Consider the following 18,519-nt stretch of genomic DNA (forward strand, 5'->3'; position numbering starts at 1 on the left):
TGCCACCTTCCCTTTTAATAATAAAAGTATCTCTGATTCTTTAATATCATGATTACTGCTCTACTGTTTCAGTTTTTCATCACGAGAAAAGAAGGGTTCCACCATCTGTTTCAGAAATTATGGTGTATTTTGATAATAGTCAATTGATAGATAAAATCCAGAAGCAGATTATAAACAGTACCAGGATTAGATTCCTGTTTCTCCAAGAACAAAGCTTTTAAACTGAGRTTTTAAATGTGCCATTTCAAAATGTGATTTTTGATGTGGTACAACAAACACAGTGCAGGAGGATTGGATCACWGCAGTTCTTTGCATAACTTTCAGGAAAAAATGAAAGCTAGTACAGTATCATTTTTGTCGTTCCATAACCCTTAACAAGCATTTCTGTGTATTTCATAAAATTCAATAGAAGTAATTTGTTTTATATGAAATGATCAAATTCTACTCTATTCACACTAAATTCTAAAATGGCAGCTACTTTGAAAGACTATACTTAATTCACATTTAGGTCCCATCTAGAACAGGGTATGGAAGCTGGGACTCATGAAAAGATGCACTGCCCTCACTTCAATGTCAAGTAAGAAAACAAACCCTTTATAAGGCTCGATCCCTACTAAAAATAGGAAAAATCTGTGAAAACACCTTTTATTGGCAATGTTTTGCAAACACCTTAGTTCACAAGTACTGTGTAGACACTTCATTCTTTGCGAAAAGTATATTTGTCACAAATTACAAAGTTTGTGGATTTACACAGAGTGCTGTCTGCRTACATCTGCAACTGTTTTCCCATGAAGCATAAGCAAAACTTTTACTTTTGTATAAAAAAATCACACGAACAGTAGAAAACTATTTTCACCTCCATCTCTCTTACKGTTGATTTCAACACAAAGTGAAATTGTCAGTCTTCATATTACATCTACTGCTTGGCCTCTGCTTCCATCKGAGTTTCTTGGGATTCCTCAGCTTCCGAAAGTTTTTCATCATCTAGAAATCAGTATTAGTGTTAGTCAAACATGCTTGGTCATATATACAGAGCATATTGCAGAACTGTGTTCCACTTAAATATTTTATTTTGATTGCCTTAACTGTGTAGTTGAGCATCTCATTATATAAAATGCTATCTTTAAACAAAAATCATTCTTAAAAATTTGGAAGGGTTTATCTCTAACAGCTGTTACTGGAAATATTGGGTAAATTCTATAGTATCAATTCAAGCAAACAGTACCAGATTGCTTCAAATCACTGCCTTCTCTTTGCTTTCTAATGATTTATTTATTTCATACTGAAGTTGTGCTTTCCACTAAACTGCTACTTCCTTCACAAAATCCTGAAAGCTAATCTGTATAGTCACATGAAAATGCATTTTAAAGACTAGTACTTAAGCAAGTGTTAGTAACACATAGTAACAATAACCTTCTACTAAAATGCACCCAGGATTAACAGTTCATTCTGCTTAAGAAGATCTAGGCGGCCTTAGAGAATGAAAGTCAGCTCTTACAGCCATCTCTGCATTTAATCAGGTCATGCTCAGAGGCTGCACCAATTGTTCTGTCTTCAGACACGGCAAATATCCAGCAAATAATATTTAAAACAATGTTATCCATATTAGAGCCCGAAAAGTTAGTGCTGATTTGAAAATATTAAGTATTTGTATGACAAAAGATGAGTATGASTAATGCCTGAATTTAGCTCTTATGTCTGACAGTTTTAGTCCCTGCTCTATCACAGATTCACAGTTTGAGTRGGTTGTCGTTTACCTTCCTTGTATTTCAATTTCTCTTTAGTAAAGCCTCAAATGATACCATTTTAGCAGTGACGTGTTCAAAATTACTGAAATAGGAATTTCAAAATTAAATTTGGAAATAAGCACAAGAATAATTTTCTGTAAGAAATACTTCCTGTTAAAAAAAAAACCAAACCTCAAATTGCTATTCTCTATCCTCACATTTTGAAGAATTCTGTTGCCTACAAATTACCCTGAAGCTAGTCAGGAAATGACACAGTGGGTAGCTTGTRGGAGAAAAAAAATTCTGAGCAGTCTCAGGCTCTGGACTACTACTGGGAAAAAAAATTCTGTCAATGCAAGAGGTCACCAACCTCAATTGCACAGAGCTATCCCACTGCTGGAAGTTGTGATTCCTTTTGATCCACTGAAACCTAACCCCATTATATCTATTACCAAAGAACAGCACTTACTCTCCAGGGTTTGCTGAAGTTCATGGATGGTGCTCAGGAGAACATGGAACTGCTTTCTTCTCAGCTCCAACTGCAATGATAAAATACAYGTTGTAGGAAACAGAGAGCACATACAGCCAAAAAAACCCATAGCAGATTAATTAACAATATTAATTGTGTTCCTAATAATTTATTATATAAACATCTCTGTGAAAAACCTACCTTATCTTCAACATTTTCTTTAATGTGAGAAAGATTTTGCAGTTCTTTTCCCAAAGCTTCCAGCTGCCTGAAAAGAAATTGTCAGAGTATTCTTWAAAAGTTCGGTAAAATTCTTGTAAAACAGATTTGCTCTGTGTAGAGGAGAAAGAACTATAAAATAAACAGCTTATGTGTTAAGCAAAACAAGTGAAATGATATAGAGGTAAGCTCACTTCATGTAACGGTTAAACTATAATGTTTTAGACTTGTAATTTCAGGGCTTTTACAAAAAACTAGGCCTCCAAGCTGGAATACAGTTATACTCTGGGCATTTGTAAAAATTCAGTCCTGACACAACATGTTATTTACTTGACATGTATTTAACTCAATTAAAGTTAAAGAAGCAGATTCATAGGATCGTCAAATATCCTGAGCTGGAAGGGACTCACCAGGATCGTCAACTCCAATTCCTGGCTCTGCACAGGACACCCCAAGAGTCACACACTGTGCCTGAGAGCATTGTCCAAATGCTCCTTGAACTGGGTCAGGATTGGTGCTGTGACCACTTCCCTGAGGAGTCTGTTCAGGGCCCGACYACCCTCTGGGGGAGGAACTTTCTTCTCTCACTTGAACTCACCATGGACCACCACTGAACAGCTCTTCTGATACTGCATCTAATTACACTGTGGGCACTGTTGTTTAGTAGTTCAGCTCCTGTCACTTCCTGAATTGGCTCCTGTGCACTACTTGTGACTAAGCTGCTAACAGCTTCTTTTGTGGTCTATGACTTGCTGTTCCAAGAAAAAAGACTCTTAAAAGCATAAAGAAAGTATTTTTCTAAACTTTGTCCTGTTATGCCACATAACCTGCAAAAGCTATAAATGTGACTCTTGCAATAAACCCTTATGTTTCTTCTCACAAGTTTTGTCAGGTGTTTTTAACGATTAGGAGTTCCATGGAAAGTGTGACATTGTTAGTGAGGCTTCCTCTATTCTGCTTTAAGGGTAGCCTTTGGTTCATTGTATAATTTTCTGTATACTTTCCTATATACTGCAATCTTACCAGCAGTAACTTACCACTCTTTCTAGCTTTGCTTAAGAAACTTATGCTTGGTTGTGTTAAGCAGAATTAGAAAAATCCCTCCAAACGGAAATAACCCTGCATCCACTAGGATAAAAAAGTATCATTTATCATAGAATGACAAAATAGTTTGCATTGGAAGAGACCATAAAGACCATCCAATTCCAACCCCCTGCCATGGGGAGGGACATTTTTCACTAGACCAGATTGCTCAGAGCCCCATCCAAACTGGCCTTGAACACTGCTGGGGATGGGGCAGTTACAACTTCTCTCATTTAGTTGTTTCTATTCTTAACTGACTTATCTGAAAAACCGCACTTTTGGTAGTTCTTTAATAAAGCCTCACTTGATAAATACCACATGCTGACTAATGAAGTAATAAGTAGTCAAGCCTCATGAGAATTGCCTGTAATAATCAAAGTTGTGGTAATGAAATCAAGGCAGAGAAAAACAACATACGAGAAAGCAACATGTGAAATACTGTCAGTGGCTTATAGCTATAAAAATGCTATTACCAAAGCACTTCCATTTGCTATGAAAGGCTATGCAATATGGAAAGAGCCTCCCTTGGCAATTTCACTGAAAGTGGGCAACAGGGTAAGTGCACAGCTGTGCTGAAATGGAAACATTAATCCCATACTACATCTTTAATCAGCTTAAGAAGAAGAAACTCATAGATGCAGTAAGTCCTGGAATGTTTCTAYGGCTCGATAAAGTTAATCTTCCCAAAGGTGCCCCAAAAGCACGATAGTGATGCAAATTCAGAATGTGACAAGCAGCACTGCAAGTAACATGCAGGACAAGTTGGACAACAGGTAGGTCTGACCTGCATGCCAGGACAGGTTATGTGTAGTATACAACAGAGACATTTATAACCGGGCATGCAGGAACAGCTACCACAATGGAAACATGAAAARGAACCCTCAGAGCTTTCTCCTGCTGTCTCTCATTCCACCTCACTTGCTTGTGTGTTACGCATTTCAAGTGACTACTGAATCTCTGATTGGTGCAAGTAAAAGGATTTCCCACCATCTCCCTTTTTGGAGCAACTCATTCCTGGTAAACTGACATCAGATRTGCATTTACATCTGACTTCAGTTATTCACCTCAACAGTGGAAYAATTTCAACTACAGAACAATTAGCAATGCTTCTGACCCATACCGATGGAAATTAAAGGGAGCTTGTAAGGGCACAGAAAAACAGGTTTTCATTGTGTCAAATAAATTATACAGAAGTGAGGAAAAGTCAAACTGAAACAYAGGAAATGTCAAGTCTGGTGACTTCTAGCTTACTGCCCTATTATAATTTAAAGTAGTTTTATACTTACTTCAATGTTTCATGTCTATCTGGATGATGCTGTATGACTTTGGCCAATGCATCATATTCTGAAAGACATTGAAATAGTTAATCTAAATGCTTCTGAAAATACTGATTCAAGAACCAAACCTCAGGTAGCACAGATTCCTTTTCCTTCTTAAAAAACTGTTTTAACATTTTTCAAAACACCTTTAGACAGCTCTGCATTGCTGCACACTTGGTCTTTTATGTCTAGCTCATGAACAYTGGGTTTAGATACAGTCAAATGTACATGTACAGAAAATGGTGCTGATATTACACATGAACATCCAAGATTTTTAGAAAAAAGTATAAAATGATGCATGGGTTTTTTTTAACTTTTAGGGTTTTTAAAAAACTATTACACATTAAGAACAATATTATGATTATACAGGCAACTAACACAGCCATTTCCTRATAGTAAGACTGTACATATGCCAGCTAACTCATTCACATGGAAAAATCTGTGCTGCAGACGGGGCAGAATATACCAAAAAGCCAGCACATCAGACCCATGTTTGTGAGGATGCAAGAACTCTACATTCCACTGGTTAAGGTTATTTTAATTTCCGGTTGAGCTCAAAATTATCCAYAGCATTGGTCAAACAATTGTATTTAAAACCTTTCATGTTAGGTTTCTAAAATTTTTCTTCGTCATTACATTTATTATGAAAAAAACAAWTTTTTGCATAATTGCTCACCTTTTAGAATGCTTTACGTTTCATTTAACTATAAGCATACACTTCTAAAAATGGGGAAAAATACATCTCTTGTAACAGCCATTCAGAAAGGACACTTTTAGGTTTTTCTGATGTTGCATGTCGTGGAGATCTCCTGATTGAATCTTGCCTGTGTCATCCACCCAAACCTTTCAGCTGTGGAATCCACCAGCTTGAATATAGTAATCATGACGTCTTGTACTTCGAAAATTTGGAATCTATTTTCCAATACAATGTATTTTAAAAGATAACAAAACAATGAAACCACCAGTGTAAATACACATTTTGCTCCTTACCCTGGCGATTTTTTCTAATCCTTTTTGCTTGCAGGATTTGTTTTTTGCATTCAGAGATCTTCTCATGGGCTGCAGCTATACTGTTTTCTTATTTAAAAAAAAGAAAGAAAAGAGTTATATTGAACTCAAACAATATATGTAAATAAGCCATTCTGCTAAATTATAAAACATACAGAGCTGTTTGGGACATTTTCTCATATTTACCTATATCCTTATAGATTTTTTCATAATTTTCCATYTCTCTCAGGTTCATGTCATACACCAGAAGAGTTTTTCCCATTGAAAACTCACACTGTGATAAAGTACTCAGCATTCGTTGGTACTGGCTGTATCTGAAAACACACAAAACGTTTACTGCCAAGCAGCATAAAAATACTTCCTAACATTACAGAACAAGAAAGCAAAATTTCATGTAGCATACGGTACAGCTAAATAACAATTATTTAATAAAGAAAACATTTCGAAGATTCAATGTACAATTTCGTGGGTGTTAGAAACACTGTACACATTAGTTCCACCATCATGTCTTTATCAGTGAAAAGTGGGTATTAAAGCAGCAAACAGTTTGACCCAGGGCTTATAAATTTCCCCGCTCGGTTTGGCTCTGTGACCACCGAAGCAGTATTTTAATATTGCAAAGCTTCTCTGTATACACATTCGTAATACTGTGTCCTCTGGGAATTTATATCCAGCACTAACAGAGACCCCACAGAAGGATGTCACTCCACCTAAACTACTTTAGCCTTTAATAAAAGGCAGAACCACAGCAGCAGAAATACCAGCCGTATTTCCCTTCCCTAACAGAACAAACGCAGAACTGCCAACTAAAATATTCGAGTCATGATCCTGTTATAATAGCGGGACTCCCGGCTGGATCACGCAGCAGCACAGCAATCCTGAGGGCATTCGAGCGGTGCTGGCAGATTTCACGATACAGCCCGCAGCCTTCAGTGATTTCTGACCCGTCTGTAGCCCTCCTCTCCCAGCACAGTGTTCGGCGTCTGTGCTGGAAACACCACAGAGCCACAGGAAAAGCAGCTGTGCACATTTTAACACGGATCTCTTCCAAATGGATCGAGCCCTGTTTTCCACTGAAACSCAAGCTATGCAGTTCCAAGACTTAAAAAACCAAAACAAAACAACAAGATACCCTTCCTCCTGAGATCCGGAATTACACCAYTTAATGAAACTCTTCACCAACAAATTGATCCGCCTGTCGTCACCAGCTCCATCGCCATCGATCAGCAGCCGYTTGCGGATAACTTCATCTGAGGAGAAACTCCCGTTAGCGCCTCACGCCATGGCAGCCGCCTGCCAGCGCCGCGCACGGGCCTCTCCCGGCGCCTCAGGGATCCGCTCCCGGAGCCAGGGCGGGCGGATCTGCTGARCCGCGGGGGCTGCGGGGCCGGGGGCGCATGGAGGGCCGCGGGGCCGGGGCCGCGATGGAGGCCCTTCTGCGGGGTGAGCGGCCCCGGGGAGAGAGCGGGGGCCACGGGCAGCCGCTCCCCGGAGGGCGGGCGGGGGGCGCGGCGCTGAGGGGAGCCCGGGCGGGGGTCGCGGCGCGGGGCGGGAGGAAGGAGGAGAGGATGGCGAGAGGGAGGGAGGGAGGTCTCACCGTCGGTCACGGCCCCCATGGCGGCGAGTGCCGGAGCCGGCGGGGCGGCGGCAGCAGCGAGTGAGGTCAGCTTCCCACAATGCAGCCGGCGAGAGCGGCGGCCATGGAGGGGGAGGCGGCGGCTGCTGGGGCCTGAGCCGGCGGGCGGCGGACGCGCGGCCCGGGGAGGGCGGGCGGGAGAGCCCCGCGCCCCGCGTGGAACCGGCCCCCTGGCGAGGGGCGGCCCCGCCAGGTGAGCGCCCGACGGGGGAGGGAAGCGGCGGTCCCGCAGCCAGGCTCCACCTCCCCGCCCCCGCCACCCGCACCGGCCCCGCCGCCCCCCGCCCGGCCGCCCCGCCATGCCCCCGGCACATGGTCCCGCGCCATCGAGGCCGCCGGGAGCGGGGSCGCCTCGGCCGCGTTGTCGCCACGGCCCTGGCTCGGGGTGTCCTCCCCGGGGTGCCGTCACCAYCGCCCTCGGTGGTCCCGATGTCCCCGCACGGGGCTCCCGCACGGCCGCGGCGGTGTCGTCCCGCCTGCGGTGATGGTGGTCAGGGCATGAGGGAGCAGGTGAACGGTCCCGCCATGGTGGCGATGACCCAGGGAGCAGGTGGATGGTCCCCTCACKGTGCCCGGTGTCATGGACACGGCACTGTGAGGGTGGTGGGATCCGCTGTGGTGGCTGAAAAGAGCGGGAGCACCGGCTCCTCGATGTCTTTTCCTGGGTAAGGGTGTAGAGGATGTACCCATGGCGCAGGTGTCAGCGAGCTGAGCTGGCCTCCCTGCCCACCCTTGGGCTCATCCCCACGCGATGCTGGGAGGTCAAGCACAAGGGCCCGGGGTGTGCAAAAAATCATTATTCTGGTATGTTTCCTGGCGAGTTTGACTATCATCAGCATGTAGGAACAATAGCTRTTTCTTCCTGTCCTGACAAACTAAGCCGATGCTGGAAAAAATGTCTCAGGTAGTGTAGAGGTGTCTGGAGAAAAGAGATATTGAGGTGTTACCATGTCCTGAGTTTTAGGCTTTTGGTACATGGACTTGAACACTTGGACAGTACTAAAGCTGGAAATGTTACTGTCGTGTATATCATCGAGACGTTCCCAGAGCCTGACACCTTCCTATTCCCTCTTCGTTTTGTTTTGGACGGTTAAGTGTCTTATGGTCTTGTTCTGCTGAGCACTGTTCATTGACAGTTTTAAAGTGATGGGGAAAATCAGGRTGAGAAAAGAACGAAGTTAATGTGTGCTGTAATCTTTTCGTTCCTGGTTTTAGAGCTGTGGGTGATTAAGAGGCGCTTTTTTGTTCTGGATAGAGGCATTTAACAGCTCTTTAYGGATTTGTAGATTGTTTCAAGTCAGTACTTTGTCTTCAATAGGCAACTGGTGGGGTCCTTTGGAAGGTGCTGTCGGGAAAGCATTACTGGGARTTGTCATTAAAACTCTGCCTGAACTTTTAGGAATAAAGAGTTTCCAACATAGAAAACTTGGATAAGTGGTTTCTATTCTTGAAATTTTTATGTACTCTTATGTGATTGGTGAGTCATATAATTTTATATGAAAACCTAACTGTCCAGTTACCCAGGTTTGGGCCAAAGAATGGGCCTTGCATTCATGAATTATGTAAGTGCTATTAAAAACGCTCACTTATATAAACTCTGGTTTTGTTGCTATTTGATATATATGGTTTGACTAAAAATTTTGGTTTTCTTTAGGCTTTGGGCACTATAGTGCAGCCCTAGTATTTTGCCAGAGGGTGAGAAGAAGACTTAGCTGAACTTTTCTATGCAAATTTTACACAGTTACTGCCTTTCCCTCTTTACCCACTTAATTCYTTAAGCATCTTGAAACATGCAGTTTAATCAAGACTTAATGTTTTTCTTGCCACTCTCTGAGGTCTATTTTCTGAGCCCTTTTAGTTTTTACCACAGAGAGAAGGTGGTCARAACTGAAGACTATTATAGGTAAAAATCCACGATTATTTATTTAATAATTTCAGAACTTTTGTGTGATTTTCTGTCATTTAATTCAATACAGTCTTTTCTCACTTTTTGTTAATCATTCYGCTCCTGRTCAGATAGTCKTATTAAGCTCTCCACAATGACAAAYAGATAGTCCTTGAGTAATTATTTAGAATGCAGCAGTCCATATGATCAGTTAATAATATTTAATGACTTYGTGCTATTCTTCTCTTCATATTGTGTTACTAATTACAAGCTTCTATGAAATTTTTTGTTCTGGGTCTCAGGCTCATGAGAACAATTTTGAGAACAAAGCCATTATTTTTCTTTTTAAGRCAGGGTTTTCAGGCATCATCAATGTCCATTAACTTTTCTCCTTTAGAATGGGAAKTAGAACTTGGTAAATACATGATCAAGAAGCTCTCTGAGGCTAGGTATTGAGGCAATAGCCTGTTCTCTCTCCTGCTCTGTTTTGACCTATTAAATATCCATGAGATGTTTTTGCCTGGGAAACCAGTTCCTGTTTGCTGGATTTCCATGCACGTTTGAGAATTCACTCTGTATTAGGCGTCTTTGTTTTGATTTGCTCCATTTCCAAGTAGAATTCCTCGTCTTGTAAGTGTGAAACAACCCTTGTTTCATATGTGTGGAGTGTGTTGCACTGGGCTATATACAGCCATGTCTTTGCCATTAATTCAGTGCGATGTATGATATAGATCTCTGGAGCAGGGTTGACCTACTCTTATTTATTTGTCCTTCACCACTTCGRGTATTCTCTGCAGATTCTATCATCTGCAGTCTTTTATATAATCCTCCAACTGACCAGCAAACACGCTGAGCAGCGCTGGACCTTCCCTAAAGCATCAGTAGTGGAAATTCCACAATAGGAAAAAATGTCTTGCACAGGGGACAGCACCTGACTCTGTGCCAGCTCTTTTGGAATAAGTACCTGTGTGTGCTTTCGACCAAGCTCAATGTGATGCTGTTTTCCCTCTTTCCTTGAATTCCTTTATGTGTGCCATATGGTAAGACCCTGGAGCAGCTTATACATAATAATTCGTTGCACATCTGTCCTTGTCAAAAGTGTTCAGTGATCCTCTGTAATGCTTCCAGGTGACGCTGGGTGCAAGAAGTATAACCTAGGTGAGTTTAGTACTGCAAGATGTTACACGTGTGTGAAACTGGCTCTGCTTTTTCATGAGTATTCTTTTTTTTTATCCTAAAAATGTGGCTTTTAAGTGTGCTGATGTTTTGGTTTTTTTTGTTTTTTTTTTTTTTTTTTTTTTTTGAGGAAATCTGTTAATGCTGAAGTTTTTTTTCCTGAAAAGCCATCTACGAGAGTCAAAGTTTAAAGTGACTTTATACCTCCTCCCTTTTTTTTAACTGTGTATAACATTTTTCTTTTTATCAGCTGCAGAAAAAGTTAAAGGGGAAGAAGCTTTTTATAGAATTCCAGGCTATAATGAGCTATGATTTTTAAGAGCTAAGAAAACAGCTTTAACTATTGACGAGGTGGATTTAAAATATTTTTCTTAAGCCTCCTTAATAATTTATGAGGTGGTTTTAAATTCCAGGTTTTCTTCATGTTAAATAACTTCTAAATCAGACTTCTGTGTAGCACTAAATCTTACAGAGATCTAAGTATAGTAGGTCAGAAACTGCAGGGTATTTTTATCCAGTCCAACCTATATTCTTGTCAGAAAGCCATACCAAATTTATTTAGCGAGACCTATTTTCTGTAAGCCTATGTTTAGCATTACTTTTTACCACCATCCTTTATTTTTCTGTTGATTATATAYCAGGATTTTGTGCAAGACTGATATCAAGCTAACTTAGTGGGATCATGCTGTTTTTCTCATTTTAAATTATGTTAGTGTTTTATTTTCTTTGCAGTCTTCTGTAGCCTCAGCTTTTACTGAAAATTAGCATCAGTGTTCCAAGAGCTTGTCATCTCATTCTGTAAAAATTCTAAGACACTGGCTGTCTAATTCTGCAGATATTAAAATAGTCACTCTTGGCAGATAAACCTGAAATTTTTCAACCCAGTGATTGAGGTATAAAAAGTAGTGAGTGGTTCTTAGCCTTGTAAAAAGCTTTCCTGACATGGACCCTTGTGTTTCTGCAGAGCCAGCACATTTTCGTAGAATTACAACAGAACAAGAGAAGGGAGTGAAAATACTTGTTGTGACTGTAGTGACAATACCAATAATTTTAAAATGCAACATTTTGTTGTCTGAACAGTAATCAATTTTGCTGTCTACTGCTGTGTTACCAAGATTGATTAAATGTACTGTTAATCCCATATTTTGAGAACCAGGCTCCTATCAGATAATAGTGTAACCACAAGTTGTGGTCTACAGTATTGGTTTTATTTGTTATTTTTTATTTTGTAAGTGAAAGAAGCCTGTAAAATTCCAGAAGTTTTGACAGAGGCACCTTGCCTGAAAAGATTTTGTTCATTAGAAAGACATTTTATCTCCTGAAGGGAGAAAAGCTTATCTTAGTCATAAAAAAAWAGTGCTGCACGGTCCTTTGAAWWAWTTTTTCCTAAGCRAGGGCTCTGTGTCTTAGTTAATCTYAATTACACAGGTGGCATTCTGATATTGTCCTCTTTAAGCTAGCTTCACAGGAATTATGTAACAGCTTTCCACATTTCATATCCGGATCCTACTGAATATTTATGAAGCTTGAAGATCAATTATTGTACATTTTAGGATGATCTGTGACTAATTTATTAAAGCTTGTCAGACTCAAGTTGAAATTTCATGATACTGGAAATGTGGGTATTTCAGTGTAGAAGCCAGAGATTTCAGTTGCAGGGATGCAAAGGAAGATGTGCCTTGTGTGTGTGTCAAAAGGGGCTCAAATTGAGGAGTGGAATTAGCAGGAGTAACACCATGGGTCATGATACCTTTTCCCAGGGACTTGGTAGATTCCCACTTAAGCAGGAAAGTCAAGGTGTTTTAACAGGTGTCTTGAGAAACTCCGTGTCATGAAGCTACAGATTAGCTGGTTAGAATTTTCTTTTAATCTAAAAATCATTAACACTRTAGACTTGAGCTGCCTGTGCGATGGCTCAGAGATCCCACATGATGTCTGCATTCTGTGATTTAAAGTGACTCAGGTAATTTCYGGGTGGCATTTCATGCTGTTCTATGATTCTCTTTCATGTATTTTGTAAGAAAGCAGACATTTGTTCTTTTGGAATTATTTTTGACAGGATTAGTCAGTTATCTAGCATTCTCTTAATTTGTTGGCAGGATTTTTTCAGGATGACTTTATTTTATTTTACTAAGGAAAAGGAGCATATTTAATTTTTTCCTTCCTCAATCCTTCGGTTCATGGCTTTGGTAACGATCGGTGTCGTGACAGAGTTTTCAGAGGAAGAGGGGGATGTTTAATGAGGTTTTACCACTGACTTAGAAGAATTTGTCCTTACTGGCATTGGGCCAAATGGTAAATGTTTGTGTTTAACTGTGGTTTGAAACATTGGGTGAACAATAAGAGAGCTGYGAATATCATATTTACTTGTATCAAGTTTAAATAAATAATGGTTAGTGCTACCGAGGAAATTTTGCACAATGATTATAAGGGAAAACAGGCATTTCCTCCTTCGGAAAGCCCAACTTCAGAGCAGTGTTTTCTGAATCACGTGGCCAGATGCTTTGACTCGGTTAAGAAAGCTGAATCAGAGCTATTGCGCAGCTTCTGAGTCAGCTTTTCAAAGTTTAGGAAGATTGGTTGGTCAAGTTTGTTTTCTTTCATTTATTTGTTAAAAGCAGTCCCAAACTGTAAAAGGAGATGTAGAAATTTTACAAGGCTTTGAGCTTGGCCACATCATGGAGAGATGGTGAAAGAAAGGTTTCTGTCTCAGGAGTAGGAGAAAGAAGGTATCAGGTCTATCGATAAACATCTGTTTCTTGTTTTAAATTGCATTTGTATTTTGCTTTGGATTATTTTATGGTTTATTTTCTTGTAATAGAGAAACTGTGCCAGAGACAACTACAATTTACAGTTCCCATTAAACATGATACACTGGCACATGTTCTCACCCCTTGATTTCTGAGGTACAAGCCTGAGCAGTGAAATAGAAATAATTGGAGGCATGATTACATRCTTGGGTGATGCCTGCTCAGGTTTAGGTTTTAGTTTGTAATATGTCGAATGAAATATGGGTGGCACTGGTCAGGCACTGGAACCCCAGGGAATGGTCGTGGCCTCAAAACTGCCAGAGCTTGAGGAGCTCAAGGAGCATTTGGACAATGCTCTCAGGCACGGGGTGGGATTGTTGGGGTGTCCTGAGCAGGGCCAGGAGTTGGGCTTTGATGATCCTTGTGGGTTTCTTCCAGCTCATCATATTCTGTGGTTCTATGAWTCTGTGATCCTGTGGAAACACTGAACTTTGTTTCTGACCACTGTTAGCCTACCAATAAGGACTGGAACAGTGTGAAAAAACCCAAATGAAATTGTGGTCTTAGGAAAATGGCATATTCTCTTCACTTTATTTTTCTGGGGTGACAAAAGTAGCTTCCAAATGATTGCTTCAGTTGCTGTCAAAACAGATGGTTTAAACAAATATTTCAAGAGACATGTGATGAGCGGATAACTGGACRCATACCAGAGAGTGTCAGATCCAGGAGGGGCAGGTCCAGGTTGTGGCTCAAGCTGGTTGCACCAAAGGGGAGGTTGTTATGGCTGAGGCCAGTTGGGCCATGTTTCCATGAAGGTGGGAGGGGGCAGATTCTTTAGTATTTACTGGTGTTTTGATAAAATTACACCAACCAGAGCAGTTTGAAAAGAGATGATAAATCTGCACATTTTCTACGCAGTAGCTGAAGTAGGAACGTGCTTAAATCCTTCCTCTATCCAGGGCTAAGCACCTTTCTCCAGGGAGCATTTTGGATTCACGCTCTCTTGAAATTAGGATCATAAGCCCTTTCTTTCAAAAAGGGAGCAAAGGTCAATCTTTGCTTTCAAAACCCAGGAGGTGGYGGTGGTTCTGGTTCCCTTTTCGTCATTAGCAGAGCTGTTATCCGCTAGACTGCTCACCACATGTGTGGGAGACTTCAACCCAGCTATCCTCCTTCCTGAGGGGATTAATGCCCATAATTCTTTCCATCAGAGTGATTTTTGTAATCACCAGACTGTTGACTAGTATGAAGTGGTGTTGCTGTCGGAAAGATGGACTGAACACAGCAGTGAAACCCAACACAAAAGATACTCAATGACCGAGGACTAAGGTGTTTAAGGGAGTAATTCATAAAAGCAAACCAGTAATTTCAGAAGTGTAAGGAAAGCACAATCAAGATAATTTTTGAATTGCCAGTCCTATTCTGTTCCAAGATGCACRAGTGCCTCCCTGGTGATTTCTGTACTTTATTTTCAAGCAGGGATAGAATTTGAGCTTGAAAAGTACAAGGAACGGGGAAAAAAAACGCCAACAAATTGTGGAATAAAATAATCTGCTTCATAGAATATTTTGGTGTTTTTACAGAATTTTTACAAAAGGTAAATAGATAATTTAATTAGGAAACATTAGGAAACATTTTCAAGCATTAGGAAGAAAAGGAATTGGGCACAAAATTCATTAAGCATGTGTATTTTTATGTGTTTGTATATATACAGATAAATTTTCAGTTGGGATATGAAAGTGATTATAGGTGGGCCCAAAACATTTAGCCCAAAGTGTTATTTCTCTTTGTAGTAGTTACAAAGCTAGGTAACAATATATCTATGTTTTGATTAATGTGCAGGCTACAAGGTAACTTTTCTGACAATGTTTTAGTAGAGATGATGTAAACAAGCATTCCCATTTGCCTCTTGTGTTTTTTTAGAACATTAGTGCAGAATGCTTGAAAACCACGAGTTCTTTTTGGTCCTCTGCCTTTTGCCTTTATTTAATAAAAATTTAAATTYTGGTTATACATAGAGAGAATTGAACTAATAAAAGAGGCAAGGCAGAAAAATTGGATTTTGTAACTTAGATTAATAAAGATTGGCTTGTAGGAGAYGAGAGTAAAACAAAACCATGCTAATAATAAGTATGCACCTGTGATTTTGTGGTTCATGGTAAATATTTTCACTTCAGTTTCATTCCAGTGTCACTTTGACAGTTATGAGTTGGTGGATTTTTTTTCATTTTTGAGAACTGCTTGTGGTTTTTGGGGGGATGTGTGTGTATATATATAAAGTTAGGATGCTGCTTAACAATAACATCCTGAAATAAAATTGTGCACAAGGATATTAAAATAAAACATATGAGATTTTTTTTACATGTCATTAGTTTGAAATTTAATTTTAGAAGCACCCAAATTGCTCTTGAACTGCAGCCACTTTGTCTGGATTGGAATTGAAGGATATTTGCTGTCAGATTTTTCTGGTGGAACTTTTCTTTGCTGTTACGTGAAAGACTTGCACAAGCAGTAGTGACTGACTTWAACTGTAGTTTATGTCATCAAACAAATGGAAGGAAATAGCTCAAGAGCTGTTGTTTTCAAATGTTTAAAGAAGTCTGTCCTGGTCTTTCAAGCCCTTAAAGGGATTTTGAACCTTACTCATCCTCTGGAATGTTGGCATAGACTCATGGTGATAATGCAGATAACTAATTTCCCAATGACTGRATTATTCTTATCGAATCATGATTTGTAATTGCCTCTTCAGAGTCTGTTTCTCGTGTCTTTCTAGGACTGGCCTACTAAATTTGGCACAGAGTTTCAACTCTAAGACAGCCATTTTGCAACCTGAATTTTCTTCTCTTTCTGCTAATATCAGTGAGTGAAGYTGYTGTTCTGCATCTTCTTTTGAGATGGATATTATGAGAATCTGTTGCTCCTTTGCAGAGGCCTCTAAAAGTTAAGTTGTTTTTAAATAAGCAGTTGTTCTCTGCTGGCTTCTGTGCAGGTGGTGTCTTTTAAGCARCTGCAGTACTGTCATGGCTTGGGGAAAAAATAAGTAACAGGCAGCCCTAGCACAGGGCAYCTTCTGGGAGGTGTGGGTAGGGTACAGCACCATGTGTTGTTGTTGAGAAATGTGTTACAGCAATTCACAACAAAATGTAGGGTTTGGTTGGGTTGTTTTTTTTTTTTTTTTTGACACAGCTATAGAAGTAGGAAAATATTACCTTAACTCTGTGTCACTGAAGTTAAAGGAATGGTTTCTGCTAATCCGGTTGTCAGCAGGGCCCAGACTTGGCTACGCTCCATTATCCTTTTTGTTGAGAAAGGAGGAAGGAGTAATTGGAAATTCCATGATCTCTGGTGTCGAGTCAAAGATCTTCCCAGGCAAGTGTCTCGTCGTGAGCAATGTTGATATGAGATATAGTTGTCTGTTGTTATCAGAGAATTTAGAGCTTAAGAGTGGTATTTGCCTTAGAAATCGAAATACTTCAAAAAGGGAAAACATAACTATTGAGACTTTATGCACATAAATATAGTACTGGAGGATATATAAAAGAAAAACCTCGCTTTCATGTGGTCGTATTTTGTGAAGATTTACCTTGAAGCTTTCAGATAATTTTTTTACTTTTTATTTTTCTTGCATTGAGTATTTTTCTGCATTTCTGTTTTTTCACAGCTCTTCTTTGTGAACCATCTCTGATATCAATGGGAAAGTGCATAGCTTTGTTGCAGGGCAATGGGGCCAACCTTCTTTTTATATTTGTGCTCACATTGTAATAGTGATGTCTTATTAACTCAGGAGCAGGACTTGAATTTTTAAAGTGATAGGAATATCATCTATGCTTTTATTTGTTTTACTTATATGTAAAATCATTGCCTAGAGTAGGAGTGCCAGCTGTGTTCTAGCTGAGCTTCCTAAACTTAGACAAAAAAAAACCCAAAATAGATCTATAAAATAACATTAAGGATCATCAATTTGTGAAAATAAGTCTGCTTGATCTCCTTTAGTTTTGAAATAAAGTATTCATTAACTGCACACATGGAGGATTTCAGGTCTGGATTGGATAAAATTAGGAAAGAGGAGGTGTGGAGATGCCAGTTCAGTTGCTTAAAGATCTAAAAAACCATGATGCATAGACAATGTGTGTCACAGGAATGCAATTCCTTATGGTAAAAAAGAGGGGACAGAGAGGATGAGAACATGGATCTGTTGAAGGGCATTGCAAAGCAGGGGGCTTGTGGCAGGTGGGAAAATAGATCGTATTCAAGCAATGAAGATTGATCATGGGCCAACACAGTTCTCTAGTGGAAGTATTGAAAGGCTGGAATAATCGCCTGTGGGACAGTGGCTTGTCCATTGCCCCAGGTCTTTAGGAACAGGTTTGRTTACTTGTATTGTTCCCACCAGCTAGCTTAGTTATCATGGCCTGGGGCTGAGGGATGGACTGGCTGACCTTTGGAGGTTCCTTCCATCTCTCCTTTCAYGAAGGGATCTCTACACACTGGACACATTTTAATAGGATCATGCTGAAACCTGTTTTCCAGCTCTGTAACCTATTTATCAATTCTACTTCAAGTCAAATTTGTTGCATCTGTAAAAAAGGCTGTGGTAGTTGTCAAGGAAAGGTTGTGTTTTTCAATGGTTTTTTTTGGCAGCACTTCTTTCATGTCATCCTCCAGGACAATTCTGCAGTGAGTCCCTGTCATGCTTCTGTTTAAATATTCTTCTCTGCTGTAATGTTGCATCTAGGCCAGTAACAGAATTGTTATTCTGCTTGGAAAAATGATGGGGATTCGTGGAGTGCCTTGTGGGGAAAAGCATGTCCTGAGTGTGGATCAGAATGAGCAATTGTTCCAGCTGGCTGCATTCAAACTGTTGATTTCGGTAACTACAGCTTGACATTTGGTTCATGTGTAGGTAGCCGTGTTCAACAGTGAGATTTGTAATTCCATTTAATTTCATTTTATCTGTGAATATGTATCCCCTTAGGAAAAATTAATTTCTTGGTGGGACTAGCAGTAAAAGGAGGGATACTGTGGAACCTGGAGGTTGTGTATCTAATGGAATGATAAATGTGAGAAGAAATCCTGTGTTTTTGTAATGCTCCATTACCAGTCTGCCTGTCCATGAGCAGCAGAGTGAGGAAACTGGAGAACTGATTTCTTCACAAGGCATTATTAGTCATAGCTAATAAATTATTTTAATAGCTAAAGAATATGCTAACACTCACACAGSTTTGGCTTCACATCTGTGTATGGTTT

General features: G+C 40.1%; 2 protein-coding genes across 2 annotated transcripts in view; one reads left to right on the top strand and one right to left on the bottom strand.

The window, feature by feature from the left end:
- Positions 1–629: 629 nt before the first annotated feature.
- Positions 630–7,542, bottom strand: THOC7 (THO complex subunit 7). Its single transcript, XM_057375331.1, has 8 exons — positions 7,423–7,542; positions 6,958–7,075; positions 6,012–6,139; positions 5,808–5,894; positions 4,785–4,842; positions 2,398–2,464; positions 2,197–2,266; positions 630–984 (listed from the first exon to the last, which is right to left on the bottom strand). Exons 1-8 carry the CDS (start codon positions 7,439–7,441, stop codon positions 917–919), a joined length of 615 nt encoding a protein of 204 aa, XP_057231314.1. The 5' UTR covers positions 7,442–7,542; the 3' UTR covers positions 630–916.
- Positions 7,543–7,586: 44 nt separating this feature from the next.
- ATXN7 (ataxin 7) overlaps positions 7,587–18,519 on the top strand; it is an 82,238-nt gene continuing 71,305 nt past the window's right edge. The window contains exon 1 of the mRNA XM_057375328.1: positions 7,587–7,654. The gene's annotated coding sequence lies outside the window, so the exon portion shown is untranslated. The remainder of the gene's footprint in view (positions 7,655–18,519) is intronic.

Source organism: Malurus melanocephalus, unplaced genomic scaffold, assembly GCF_030028575.1.
Source record: "Malurus melanocephalus ecotype Western Australia unplaced genomic scaffold, MMel_1.1 scaffold_245, whole genome shotgun sequence".
Taxonomy (NCBI): domain Eukaryota; kingdom Metazoa; phylum Chordata; class Aves; order Passeriformes; family Maluridae; genus Malurus; species Malurus melanocephalus.